The sequence below is a fragment of the Coregonus lavaretus genome (assembly GCF_964263955.1).
Source record: "Coregonus lavaretus genome assembly, contig: HAP1_SCAFFOLD_1354, whole genome shotgun sequence".
Lineage (NCBI taxonomy): Eukaryota > Metazoa > Chordata > Actinopteri > Salmoniformes > Salmonidae > Coregonus > Coregonus lavaretus.
Genome location: NW_028160087.1, coordinates 94,340 through 108,333, shown reverse-complemented (window position 1 = coordinate 108,333; position 13,994 = coordinate 94,340). Strand labels below are relative to the sequence as shown.

The 13,994-nt window shown below is 45.8% G+C and overlaps 1 protein-coding gene across 1 annotated transcript in view; it reads right to left on the bottom strand.

The window, feature by feature from the left end:
* Positions 1-13,994, bottom strand: part of LOC311122175 (ferroxidase HEPHL1-like) — a 68,085-nt gene that overhangs the window by 20,879 nt on the left and 33,212 nt on the right. The window contains exon 5 of the mRNA XM_084196572.1: positions 3,794-4,048. Within this exon, the coding sequence (XP_084052698.1) occupies positions 3,794-4,048 (255 nt within the window). The remainder of the gene's footprint in view (positions 1-3,793; positions 4,049-13,994) is intronic.

Sequence of the window (13,994 nt, the reverse complement as noted above, 5' to 3'; positions counted from 1 at the left end):
GTTGCTACCATGTTGTTGTCATGTTGTGTTGCTACCATGTTGTTGTCATGTGGTGTTGCTACCATGTTGTTGTCATGTTGTGTTGCTACCATGTTGTTGTCATGTTGTGTTGCTACCATGTTGTTGACATGTTGTGTTGCTACCATGTTGTTGTCATGTTGTGTTGCTACCATGTTGTTGTCATGTTGTGTTGCTACCATGTTGTTGTCATGTTGTGTTGCTACCATGTTGTTGACATGTTGTGTTGCTACCATGTTGTTGTCATGTTGTGTTGCTACCATGTTGTTGTCATGTGGTGTTGCTACCATGTTGTTGTCATGTTGTGTTGCTACCATGTTGTTGTCATGTTGTGTTGCTACCATGTTGTTGTCATGTTGTGTTGCTACCATGTTGTTGTCATGTGGTGTTGCTACCATGTTGTTGTCATGTTGTGTTGCTACCATGTTGTTGTCATGTTGTGTTGCTACCATGTTGTTGACATGTTGTGTTGCTACCATGTTGTTGTCATGTTGTGTTGCTACCATGTTGTTGTCATGTGGTGTTGCTACCATGTTGTTGTCATGTTGTGTTGCTACCATGTTGTTGTCATGTTGTGTTGCTACCATGTTGTTGACATGTTGTGTTGCTACCATGTTGTTGCCATGTGTTGCTACCATGTTGTTGTCATGTTGTGTTGCTACCTTGCTGTGTTGTCATGTTGTGTTGCTACCATGTTGTTGTCATGTGGTGTTGCTACCATGTTGTTGTCATGTGTTGCTGCCATGCTATGTTGTTGTCTTAGGTCTCTCTCTATGTAGTGTTGTGGTGTCTCTCTTTATGTAGTGTTGTGGTGTCTCTCTTTATGTAGTGTTGTGGTGTCTCTCTTTATGTAGTGTTGTGGTGTCTCTCTTTATGTAGTGTTGTGGTGTCTCTCTTTATGTAGTGTTGTGGTGTCTCTCTTTATGTAGTGTTGTGGCGTCTCTCTTTATGTAGTGTTGTGGCGTCTCTCTTTATGTAGTGTTGTGGTGTCTCTCTCTATGTAGTGTTGTGGTGTCTCTCTTTATGTAGTGTTGTGGTGTCTCTCTTTATGTAGTGTTGTGGTGTCTCTCTTTATGTAGTGTTGTGGTGTCTCTCTTTATGTAGTGTTGTGGTGTCTCTCTCTATGTAGTGTTGTGGTGTCTCTCTTTATGTAGTGTTGTGGTGTCTCTCTTTATGTAGTGTTGTGGTGTCTCTCTTTATGTAGTGTTGTGGCGTCTCTATGTAGTGTTGTGGTGTCTCTCTTTATGTAGTGTTGTGGTGTCTCTCTCTATGTAGTGTTGTGGTGTCTCTCTTTATGTAGTGTTGTGGTGTCTCTCTTTATGTAGTGTTGTGGTGTCTCTCTTTATGTAGTGTTGTGGTGTCTCTCTTTATGTAGTGTTGTGGTGTCTCTTTATGTAGTGTTGTGGTGTCTCTCTTTATGTAGTGTTGTGGCGTCTCTCTTTATGTAGTGTTGTGGCGTCTCTCTTTATTTAGTGTTGTGGTGTCTCTCTTTATGTAGTGTTGTGGTGTCTCTCTTTATGTAGTGTTGTGGTGTCTCTCTTTATGTAGTGTTGTGGTGTCTCTCTTTATGTAGTGTTGTGGTGTCTCTCTTTATGTAGTGTTGTGGTCTGTCTTTATGTAGTGTTGTGGTGTCTCTCTTTATGTAGTGTTGTGGCGTCTCTCTTTATGTAGTGTTGTGGCGTCTCTCTTTATGTAGTGTTGTGGTGTCTCTCTTTATGTAGTGTTGTGGTGTCTCTCTTTATGTAGTGTTGTGGTGTCTCTCTTTATGTAGTGTTGTGGTGTCTCTCTTTATGTAGTGTTGTGGTGTCTCTCTTTATGTAGTGTTGTGGCGTCTCTCTTTATGTAGTGTTGTGGCGTCTCTCTTTATGTAGTGTTGTGGTGTCTCTCTCTATGTAGTGTTGTGGTGTCTCTCTTTATGTAGTGTTGTGGTGTCTCTCTTTATGTAGTGTTGTGGTGTCTCTCTTTATGTAGTGTTGTGGTGTCTCTCTTTATGTAGTGTTGTGGTGTCTCTCTCTATGTAGTGTTGTGGTGTCTCTCTTTATGTAGTGTTGTGGTGTCTCTCTTTATGTAGTGTTGTGGTGTCTCTCTTTATGTAGTGTTGTGGCGTCTCTATGTAGTGTTGTGGTGTCTCTCTTTATGTAGTGTTGTGGTGTCTCTCTCTATGTAGTGTTGTGGTGTCTCTCTTTATGTAGTGTTGTGGTGTCTCTCTTTATGTAGTGTTGTGGTGTCTCTCTTTATGTAGTGTTGTGGTGTCTCTCTTTATGTAGTGTTGTGGTGTCTCTTTATGTAGTGTTGTGGTGTCTCTCTTTATGTAGTGTTGTGGCGTCTCTCTTTATGTAGTGTTGTGGCGTCTCTCTTTATTTAGTGTTGTGGTGTCTCTCTTTATGTAGTGTTGTGGTGTCTCTCTTTATGTAGTGTTGTGGTGTCTCTCTTTATGTAGTGTTGTGGTGTCTCTCTTTATGTAGTGTTGTGGTGTCTCTCTTTATGTAGTGTTGTGGTCTGTCTTTATGTAGTGTTGTGGTGTCTCTCTTTATGTAGTGTTGTGGCGTCTCTCTTTATGTAGTGTTGTGGCGTCTCTCTTTATGTAGTGTTGTGGTGTCTCTCTTTATGTAGTGTTGTGGTGTCTCTCTTTATGTAGTGTTGTGGTGTCTCTCTTTATGTAGTGTTGTGGTGTCTCTCTTTATGTAGTGTTGTGGCGTCTCTCTTTATGTAGTGTTGTGGCGTCTCTCTTTATGTAGTGTTGTGGTGTCTCTATGTAGTGTTGTGGTGTCTCTCTTTATGTAGTGTTGTGGTGTCTCTCTTTATGTAGTGTTGTGGTGTCTCTTATGTAGTGTTGTGGTGTCTCTCTCTATGTAGTGTTGTGGTGTCTCTCTTTATGTAGTGTTGTGGCGTCTCTCTTTATGTAGTGTTGTGGTGTCTCTCTTTATGTAGTGTTGTGGTGTCTCTTTATGTAGTGTTGTGGTGTCTCTCTTTATGTAGTGTTGTGGTGTCTCTCTTTATGTAGTGTTGTGGTGTCTCTCTTTATGTAGTGTTGTGGCGTCTCTCTTTATGTAGTGTTGTGGCGTCTCTCTTTATGTAGTGTTGTGGTGTCTCTATGTAGTGTTGTGGTGTCTCTCTTTATGTAGTGTTGTGGTGTCTCTCTTTATGTAGTGTTGTGGTGTCTCTTATGTAGTGTTGTGGTGTCTCTCTCTATGTAGTGTTGTGGTGTCTCTCTTTATGTAGTGTTGTGGCGTCTCTCTTTATGTAGTGTTGTCTCTCTTTATGTAGTGTTGTGGTGTCTCTCTCTATGTAGTGTTGTGGTGTCTCTCTTTATGTAGTGTTGTGGCGTCTCTCTTTATGTAGTGTTGTGGCGTCTCTCTTGTTGTGATGTGTGTTTTGTCCTATATTTTTATTTTTAATCCCAGCCCCCGTCCCCGCAGGAGGCCTTTTGCCTTTTGGTAGGCCGTCATTGTAAACTGAAATGCCAATTTAAATAAAGGTTAAATAAAAATAAAATAAAGAACTGAATTACCCCTGGGAAGGAAAGCTTACTGGATGGAATTAATGTCATATCTAACTAGGCCTCGTGTGGCCAGACACTGGTTGTGCAGGTCTTTGCTCCAGTCCTGCTTTAACACACCTTATTCAGCTACACTAGTCAGAAATCTGGCCACATGCATCCCTGTCTACCTCTGGAGGTGGTCAGGCAGATCAGATTACAATCAACAATACCTGCTTAGTGGTCAATGATAGGTTAGTTGTTGGTAGGTCAGGTGTTAGGGGTCAGGTGACTTACCCTGTAGATGGTCGTTGACCTGGCAGCTCAGCAGCCATTTCCCGGACGCCAAGGGAACCATCGCCGCGGTGACGAAGGTTGCCGGGAACAGGCTGAGTGTGTCGGCACGGTGACCGCGGTCCAATAGGGTGTTGCCCTGGAAGTATACGGAGTGTATGTCCACCTCGTTGCCCATCCCAAACAGGTGCCATGCCACCGGGCGACCCTGGCACAGCTCCATGTCAGGCAGGTTACCATACATATACCCATTTATGGCTGAGGAAAGGAGAGGAGAGGAGAGGGGGGCCAGTATGACAAATGTATGCACTCGCTAACTGTAAGTCGCTCTGGATAAGAGCGTCTGCTAAATGACTAAAATGTAAAATGTAAATGAGAGGAGAGGAGAGGAGAGGAGAGGGAGAGGGAGAGGGAGAGGGAGAGGGAGAGGGAGAGGGAGAGGGAGAGGGAGAGGGAGAGGAGAGGAGAGGAGAGGAGAGGAGAGGAGAGGAGAGGAGAGGAGAGGAGAGGAGAGGAGAGGAGAGGAGAGGAGAGGAGAGGAGAGGAGAGGAGAGGAGAGGAGAGGAGAGGAGAGGATGGGGAGAGGAGAGGAGAGGAGAGGGAGAGGAGAGGGTGGGGAGAGGAGAGGAGAGGAGAGGAGGAGAGGAGAGGAGAGGAGAGGAGAGGAGAGGAGAGGATGGGGAGAGGGGAGGATAGGAGAGGGAGAGGAGAGGAGAGGGAGAGGAGAGGGTGGGGAGAGGGAGAGGAGAGGGAGAGGGAGAGGGAGAGGGAGAGGGAGAGGGAGAGGAGAGGAGAGGAGAGGAGAGGAGAGGAGAGGAGAGGAGAGGAGAGGAGAGGAGAGGAGAGGAGAGGAGAGGAGAGGAGAGGAGAGGAGAGGAGAGGAGAGGAGAGGAGAGGAGAGGAGAGGAGAGGAGAGGAGAGAGGAGAGGAGAGGGAGAGGAGAGGGTGGGGAGAGGAGAGGATGAGGAGAGGAGAGGATGGGGAGAGGAGAGGAGGAGAGGAGAGGAGAGGAGAGGAGAGGAGAGGAGAGGAGAGGAGAGGAGAGGAGAGGAGAGGAGAGGATGGGGAGAGGAGAGGAGAGGAGAGGGTGGGGAGAGGGGAGGATAGGAGAGGGAGAGGAGAGGAGAGGGTGGGGAGAGGGGAGGATAGGAGAGGAGAGGATGAGGAGAGGAGAGTACTGGTAGCAGGGCTGCACGATTAGGACAAAATATCTAATTATGATTTTTTTGGCCATATATTACAATTGGATGAAAACCTGGTCATTTCATCAGACATGGTTAAAAGTGTCAGGGTAGAGAATATGACTTCATATGAAATAATACATACTCTGCTAACTGAATGCAAAAACCCAATAAAACTAATATTTTCCAACATTGATATACATATGATAATCAATAGGATTATTACACATACATGTTAACAAACATTCATTTTTAACATGATCATCAAACTATAGTGTGCTAGAAGCGCAGCACTAATTAATTAATTAATTAATAACATTGCGTTCCTATTTCCAAGTTCTTAAATAACCAAAATTATTTACATATTCAGAAAGCGATAGGCTACAGAAGGAATAGGAAGCTGATGGTTGTGTAATTATGTATAAGTAGGATCAATCATTATTAGAATTGAAATTATAAATCAAAGTGCCTTAAAAACATGTAGCAAGGTACAGCCTGTGTCCAAAACATTGGAGTCTGGTCCAGTCATCAACGTGATGGCCTTTACCACGTTTGGTCCTGTAATCAACGTGATGGTTCATCCTTGGGAGCAGTTTCCAAATGCCTGAAGGTACCACGTTCATCTGTACAAACAATAGTACGCAAGTATAAACACTATGGGACCACGCAGCTGTCATACCGCTCAGGAAGGAGACGCGTTCTGTCTCCTAGAGATGTTGGCTGGGATCCCTGCCTGTGCCATTAAACCCCTACAACTCATCCAGAATGCCGCAGCCCGTCTGGTGTTCAACCTTCCCAAGTTCTCTCACGTTACCCCGCTCCTCCGCACACTACACTGGCTTCCAGTTGAAGCTCACATCTGTTACAAGACCATGGTGCTTGCCTACGGAGCTGTGAGGAGAACGGCACCTCCGTACCTTCAGGCTCTGATCAGTCCCTACACCCAAACGAGGGCATTGCGTTCATCCACCTCTGGCCTGCTGGCTCCCCTACCTCTGCGGAAGCATAGTTCCCGCTCAGCCCAGTCAAAACTGTTCGCTGCTCTGGCACCCCAATGGTGGAACAAGCTCCCTCACGACGCCAGGACAGCGGAGTCACTCACCACCTTCCGGAGACATTTGAAACCCCACCTCTTTAAGGAATACCTGGGATAGGATAAAGTAATCCTTCTACCCCCCCCCCCCCCAAAAAAAAGAAAAAAAAAGAAAAAAAGAAAGTAAAGTGTTTATCCCACTGGCTATAGGGTGAATGCACCAATTTGTAAGTCGCTCTGGATAAGAGCGTCTGCTAAATGACGTAAATGTAAATGTAAAATGTAATGTACTTTGGTGCAAAAAGTGCAAATCAATCCCAGAACAGCAGTAAAGGACATTGTGAAGATGCTGGAAAAAACAGGTACAAAAGTATCTATATCCACAGTAAAACGAGTCCTATATCGACATAACCTGAAAGGCCGCTCAGCAAGGAAGAAGCCACTGCTCCAAAACCGCCATAAAAAAGCCAGACTACGGTTTGCAACTGCACATGGGGACAATGATCTTACTTTTTGGAGAAATGTCCTCTGGTCTGATTAAACAAAAATAGAACTTTTTGGCCATAATGACCATTGTTATGTTTGGAGGAAAAAGGGGAACACCATCCCAACCGTGAAGCTGTCAAGGCGTGCTGAAGGTGGGTGTGGTGTAGGAATCATGCGCAGGACACAGAGGCTCAGTCCAAAGGCTTTAGTGCAATAAATATATATCCAACCGAAGCAAAATAAGCCCGAAGGCAAAATGCACGACGCACACAGGCGACAAAACGAATGACGCACAAACATGTGCAAACAACCCTCTCAAACACTGGAGGGAAAATGTATCTCCAAAACACGAAACAGTAGTACAATCACACACAACGACAAGCACACACAACGAGAACTAAATAGGGCACTAACGAGGACTAACAAGACACAGGTGTACAACATCCAGACAAAACCAATCGAACATGAAACATAGATCGGTGGCAGCTAGTACTCCGGGGACGACGACCGCCGAAGCCTGCCCGAACCAGGAGGAGGAGCAGCCTCGGCCGAAACCGTGACAGAAGCACGGGGGTGCAGCATCATGCTGTGGGGGTGCTTTGCTGCAGGAGGGACTGGTATCCAGAAAAACGCATGTCAAAAATGTTATAAATTGATTTGCATTTTAATGAGGGAAATAAGAATTTGACCCCCTCTCAATCAGAAAGATTTCTGGCTCCCAGGTGTCTTTTATACAGGTAACGAGCTGAGATTAGGAGCACACTCTTAAAGGGAGTGCTCCTAATCTCAGCTTGGTACCTGTATAAAAGACACCTGTCCACAGAAGCAATCAATCAATCAGATTCCAAACTCTCCACCATGGCCAAGACCAAAGAGCTCTCCAAGGATGTCAGGGACAAGATTGTAGACCTACACAAGGCTGGAATGGGCTACAAGACCATCGCCAAGCAGCTTGGTGAGAAGGTGACAACAGTTGGTGCGATTATTCGCAAATGGAAGAAACACAAAAGAACTGTCAATCTCCCTCGGCCTGGGGCTCCATGCAAGATCTCACCTCGTGGAGTTGCAATGATCATGAGAATGGTGAGTAATCAGCCCAGAACTAGTCAATGAGGATCTTGTCAATGACCTCAAGGCAGCTGGGACCATAGTCACCAAGAAAACAATTGGTAACACACTACGCCGTGAAGGACTGAAATCCTGCAGCGCCCGCAAGGTCCCCCTGCTCAAGAAAGCACATATACAGGGCCGTCTGAAGTTTGCCAATGAACATCTGAATGATTCAGAGGAGAACTGGGTGAAAGTGTTGTGGTCAGATGAGACCAAAATTGAGCTCTTTGGCATCAACTCAACTCGCCGTATTTGGAGGAGGAGGAATGCTGCCTATGACCCCAAGAACACCATCCCCACCATCAAACATGGAGGTGGAAACATTATGCTTTGGGGGTGTTTTTCTGCTAAGGGGACAGGACAACTTCACCACATCAAAGGGATGATGGACGGGGCCATGTACCGTCAAACCTTCCCTCAGCCAGGGCATTGAAAATGGGTCGTGAATGGGTATTCCAGCATGACAATGACCCAAAACACACGGCCAAGGCAACAAAGGAGTGGCTCAAGAAGAAGCACATTAAGGTACTGGAGTGGCCTAGCCAGTCTCCAGACCTTAATCCCGTAGAAAATCTGTGGAGGGAGCTGAAGGTTCGAGTTGCCAAACGTCATCCTCGAAACCTTAATGACTTGGAGAAGATCTGCAAAGAGGAGTGGGACAAAATCCCTCCTGAGATGTGTGCAAACCTGGTGGCCAACTACAAGAAACATCTGACCTCTGTGATTGCCAACAAGGGTTTTGCCACCAAGTACTAAGTCATGTTTTGCAGAGGGGTCAAATACTTATTTCCCTCATTAAAATGCATAACAATTTATAACATTTGTGACATGCGTTTTTCTGGATTTTTTTGTTGTTATTCTGTCTCTAACTGTTCAAATAAACCTACCATTAAAATTATAGACTGATCATTTCTTTGTCTAATACTTTTTTCCCCTCACTGTACATAAATCACTGACTTGTAGAATAAAAGGAGTCAGCTCTATTCGTGGCTTTTCTATCTGCAACGTTCAGCTACTGAAGGCGACCGTGTTGTAGCTGCTGTTGCTGTGGGCTGGTGGAGAGCAGGAAGCAGGAAGTGTGAATCTCTGTCCCAAATGGCACCCTACTGCCGATACAGCGCACTCCTTTGGACCAGAGCCCCGTGGCACTACAACAGGAGTGCACTGTAAAGGGGAAAGGGTTCCATTTGGTCCACATGTTGACGTCTGTCTGTCTGAATGGGAAGAGATTTCAGTTTGTCTGTACTGACTCAACTAAACCACAATCAACATCACACAGGATGGAGAGAGAGAGAGAAAGAGAGAGCGAAAGAGAGAGAGAGATAGCGAGATGGAGAGAGAACGACGTGAAGATGTTTTCAGACAGTGAGATGCAGACAGGTGGTTGTAAAAATGCACTTGGGTGCATCTCAATAATTAAGTAGCATCCTCTCCTTGCCTCCTCTTCTTGTCTCCTCTCCTTCATCTGCACAGACCCAGAACGACTAAAGACAAAATACCTTTTTACCTTGTCTAATCTCCATTGCTTGAACATGCCAGAATGTTTTCAGCCAGAAGAAGAAGAACACTTGTACCTCTTGTTTCATCCAATACAAAGTCAAGGTATTGGAGTGGCCATCACAAAGCCCTGACCTCAATCCTATAGAAGATTTGTGGACAGAACTGAAAAAGCGTGTGCGAGGAAGGAGGCCTTAATGACTTGGAGAAGATCTGCAAAGAGGAGTGGGACAAAATCCCTCCTGAGATGTGTGCAAACCTGGTGGCCAACTACAAGAAACGTCTGACCTCTGTGATTGCCAACAAGGGTTTTGCCACCAAGTACTAAGTCATGTTTTGCAGAGGGGTCAAATACTTATTTCCCTCATTAAAATGCAAATCAATTTATAACATTTTACAGTTACACCAGCTCTGTCAGGAGGAATGGGCCAAAATTCACCCAACTTATTGTGGGAAGCTTGTGGAAGGCTACCCGAAACGTTTGACCCAAGTTAAACAATTTAAAGGCAATGCCACCAAATACTAATTGAGTGTATGTAAACTTCTGACACACTGGGAATGTGATGAAAGAAATAAAAGCTGAAATAAGTCATTCTCTCTACTATTATTCTGACATTTCACATTCTTAAAATAAAGTGGTGATCCTAACTGACCTAAGACAGGGAATTTTTACTAGGACTAAATGTCAGGAATTGTGAAAAACTGAGTTTAAATGTATTTGGCTAAGGTGTACGTAAACTTCCAACTTCAACTGTAACTATTCAGACCCTTTGCTATGAGACTCAAAATTGAGTTCAGGTGCATCCTGTTTTCATTGATCATCCTTGAGATGTTTCTACAACTTGATTGGAGTCCACCTGTGGTAAATTCAATTGATTGGACATGATTTGGAAAGGCACACACCTGTCTATATAAGGTCCCACAGTTGACAGTGCATGTCAGCGCAAAAACCAAGCCATGAGGTCGAAGGAATTGTCTGTAGCGCTCAGAGACAGGATTGTGTCGAGGCACAGATCTGGGGAAGGGTACCAAAAAATGTCTGCAGCATTGAAGGTCCCCAAGAACACAGTGGCCTCCATCATTCTTAAATGGAAGAAGTTTGGAACCACCAAGACTCTTCCTAGAGCTGGCCGCCCGGCCAACCTGAGCAATCGGGGGAGAAGGGCCTTGGTCAGGGAGGTGACCAAGAACCCGATGGTCACTCTGACAGTGCTCCAGAGTTCCTCTGTGGAGATGGGAGAACCTTCCAGAAGGACAACCATCTCTGCAGCACTCCACCAATCAGGCCTTTATGGTAGAGTGGCCAGACGGAAGCCACTCCTCAGTAAAAGGCACATGACAGGCCGCTTGGAGTTTGCCAAAAGGCACCTAAAGACTCTCAGACCATGAGAAACAAGATTATCTGGTCTGATGAACCAAGATTGAACTCTTTGGCCTGAATACCAAGCGTCACGTCTGGAGGAAACCTGGCACCATCCCTACGGTGAAGCATGGTGGTGGTAGCATCATGCTGTGGGGATGTTTTTCAGCGGCAGGGACTAGGAGACTAGTTAGGATCGAGGGAAAGATCAACAGATTCAAGTACAGAGAGATCCTTGATGAAAACCTGCTCCCGAGCGCTCAGGACCTCAGACTGGGGCGAAGGTTCACCTTCCAACAGGACAATGACCCATAGCACACAGCCAAGACAACGCAGAAGTGGCTTCGGGACAAGTCTCGGAATGTCCTTGAGTGGCCCAGCCAGAACCCAGACTTGAACCCGATCAAACATCTCTGGAGAGACCTGAAAATAGCTGTGCAGCGACGCTCCCCATCCAACCTGACAGATCTTGAGAGGATCTGCAGAGAAGAATGGGAGAAACTCCCCAAATACAGGTGTGCCAAGCTTGTAGCGTCACACCGAAGAAGACTCAAGGCTGTAATCGCTGCCAAAGGTGCTTCAACAAAGTACTGAGTAAAGGGTCTAAATACTTATGTAAATGTGATATTTCAGAATTTTATTTTTTATTAATTAGCAAAAATGTCTAAAAACCTGTTTTTGCTCCGTCATTATGGGGTATCGTGTGTAGATTGAGGAGGGGTCTCAATACACTGTACAAATTATCCCAAAAAAAATTGGGGAAAAAACGACTTAATCCGTTGTAGATTAAGTTAGACACTTTCTAATTGGTTGACGTCGGTTAGCTGAAATACTGCCACAGCACCGAAGATTCAAACTTCTTTGGCATCGGATTGACGTTGTCGTTAGCACTAGCAGCACTCATGTTTCCGACACTCTGTGAAGCCCTTTCTCTAACTAAGGTAAAGCCCTTTCTCTCCTCACCAGCATCTCACTGAGGTAAAGCCCTTTCTCTCCCCACCAGCATCTATAATAATAATAATAATAATATGCCATTTAGCAGACGCTTTTATCCAAAGCGACTTACAGTCATGCGTGCATACATTTTTTGTGTATGGGTGGTCCCGGGGATCGAACCCACTACCTTAGCATTACAAGCGCCGTGCTCTACCAGCTGAGCTACAGAGGACCACTCATCTAACTGAGGTAAAGCCCTTTCTCTCCTCACCAGCATCTAACTGAGGTAAAGCCCTTTCTCTCCTTACCAGCATCTAACTGAGGTAAAGCCCTTTCTCTCCTCACCAGCATCTAACTGCACGCTCTATGCGGGGTTGGTTGTGATTGGCCAGCGTGTGCATGCCATGCAGAGAGGGAGAGAGCCCGCTTGTGATTGGTCAGCATCCTCTGTGCATGTGGAGAGTGAATGAACGGAGTTTCGCACATGTTATTAGAGGAGTCTAGTTTTTGTTGTATCAACGGAGTGTCACAGAAATGAGAAAATCGCAGCCTCTTGTGATATGGATATTGCACATGTCAATATCGCAATTTCGATCTCAATTTGATTAATCGTGCAGCTCTAGGTAGTAGGATATACACGTAAACAAGGCTGAAAAGTGACTGGTAGCAGGAATATACACTGCTCAAAAAAATAAAAGGGAACAATTAAACAACACATTGTAACTCCAAGTCAATCACACTTCTGTGAAATCAAACTGTCCACTTAGGAAGCAACACTGATTGACAATACATTTCACATGCTGTTGTGCAAATGGAATAGACAACAGGTGGAAATTATAGGCAATTAGCAAGACACCCCCAATAAAGGACTGTTTTTGCAGGTGGTGACCACAGACCACTTCTCAGTTCCTATGCTTCCTGGCTGATGTTTTGGTCACTTTTGAATGCTGGCGGTGCTTTCACTCTAGTGGTAGCATGAGACGGAGTCTACAACCCACACAAGTGGCTCAGGTAGTGCAGCTCATCCAGGATGGCACATCAATGCGAGCTGTGGCAAGAAGGTTTGCTGTGTCTGTCAGCATAGTGTCCAGAGCATGGAGGCGCTACCAGGAGACAGGCCAGTACATCAGGAGACGTGGAGGAGGCCGTAGGAGGGCAACAACCCAGCAGCAGGACTGCTACCTCCGCCTTTGTGCAAGGAGGAGCAGGAGGAGCACTGCCAGAGCCCTGCAAAATGACCTCCAGCAGGCCACAAATGTGCATGTGTCTGCTCAAACGGTCAGAAACAGACTCCATGAGGGTGGTATGAGGGCCCGACGTCCACAGGTGGGGGTTGTGCTTACAGCCCAACACCGTGCAGAACGTTTGGCATTTGCCAGAGAACACCAAGATTGGCAAATTCGCCACTGGCGCCCTGTGCTCTTCACAGATGAAAGCAGGTTCACACTGAGCACGTGACAGACGTGACAGAGTCTGGAGACGCCGTGGAGAACGTTCTGCTGCCTGCAACATCCTCCAGCATGACCGGTTTGGCGGTGGGTCAGTCATGGTGTGGGGTGGCATTTCTTTGGGGGGCCGCACAGCCCTCCATGTGCTCGCCAGAGGTAGCCTGACTGCCATTAGGTACCGATATTAGATCCTCAGACCCCTTGTGAGACCATATGCTGGTGCGGTTGGCCCTGGGTTCCTCCTAATGCAAGACAATGCTAGACCTCATGTGGCTGGAGTGTGTCAGCAGTTCCTGCAAGAGGAAGGCATTGATGCTATGGACCGCCCATTCCCCAGACCTGAATCCAATTGAGCACATCTGGGATATCATGTCTCGCTCCATCCACCAACGCCACGTTGCACCACAGACTGTCCAGGAGTTGGCGGATGCTTGAGTCCAGGTATGGGAGGAGATCCCTCAGGAGACCATCCGCCACCTCATCAGGAGCATGCCCATGCGTTGTAGGGAGGTCATACAGGCACGTGGAGGCCACACACACTACTGAGCCTCATTTTGACTTGTTTTAAGGACATTACATCAAAGTTGGATCAGCCTGTAGTGTGGTTTTCCACTTTAATTTTGAGGGTGACTCCAAATCCAGACCTCCATGGGTTGATACATTTGATTTCCATTGATAATTTTTGTGTGATTTTGTTGTCAGCACATTCAACTATGTAAAGAAAAAAAGTATTTAATAAGATTATTTCATTCATTCAGATCTAGGATGTGTTATTTTAGTGTTCCCTTTATTTTTTTGAGCAGTGTATACAGTGGGGGAAAAAAGTATTTAGTCAGTCACCAATTGTGCAAGTTCTCCCACTTAAAAAGATGAGAGAGGCCTGTAATTTTCATCATAGGTACACATCAACTATGACAGACAAAATGAGAAAAAATATTCCAGAAAATCACATTGTAGGTAATAAGTATTAGCGTGAAGCTTAGCGTGTAATCCACAGCTTTTGATTGGGGAAGCAGCGAACCTTCACTGTGGGGACAACGTTGGTGATGCATTTCTTGATGAAGCACGAGACGGAGGAGGTTAGCCAGCGCTAGCAAAGCAGTCCTTCGATTCGGAAGACCATTTCTCTATGGAGCGCGTCACGGGTACATCC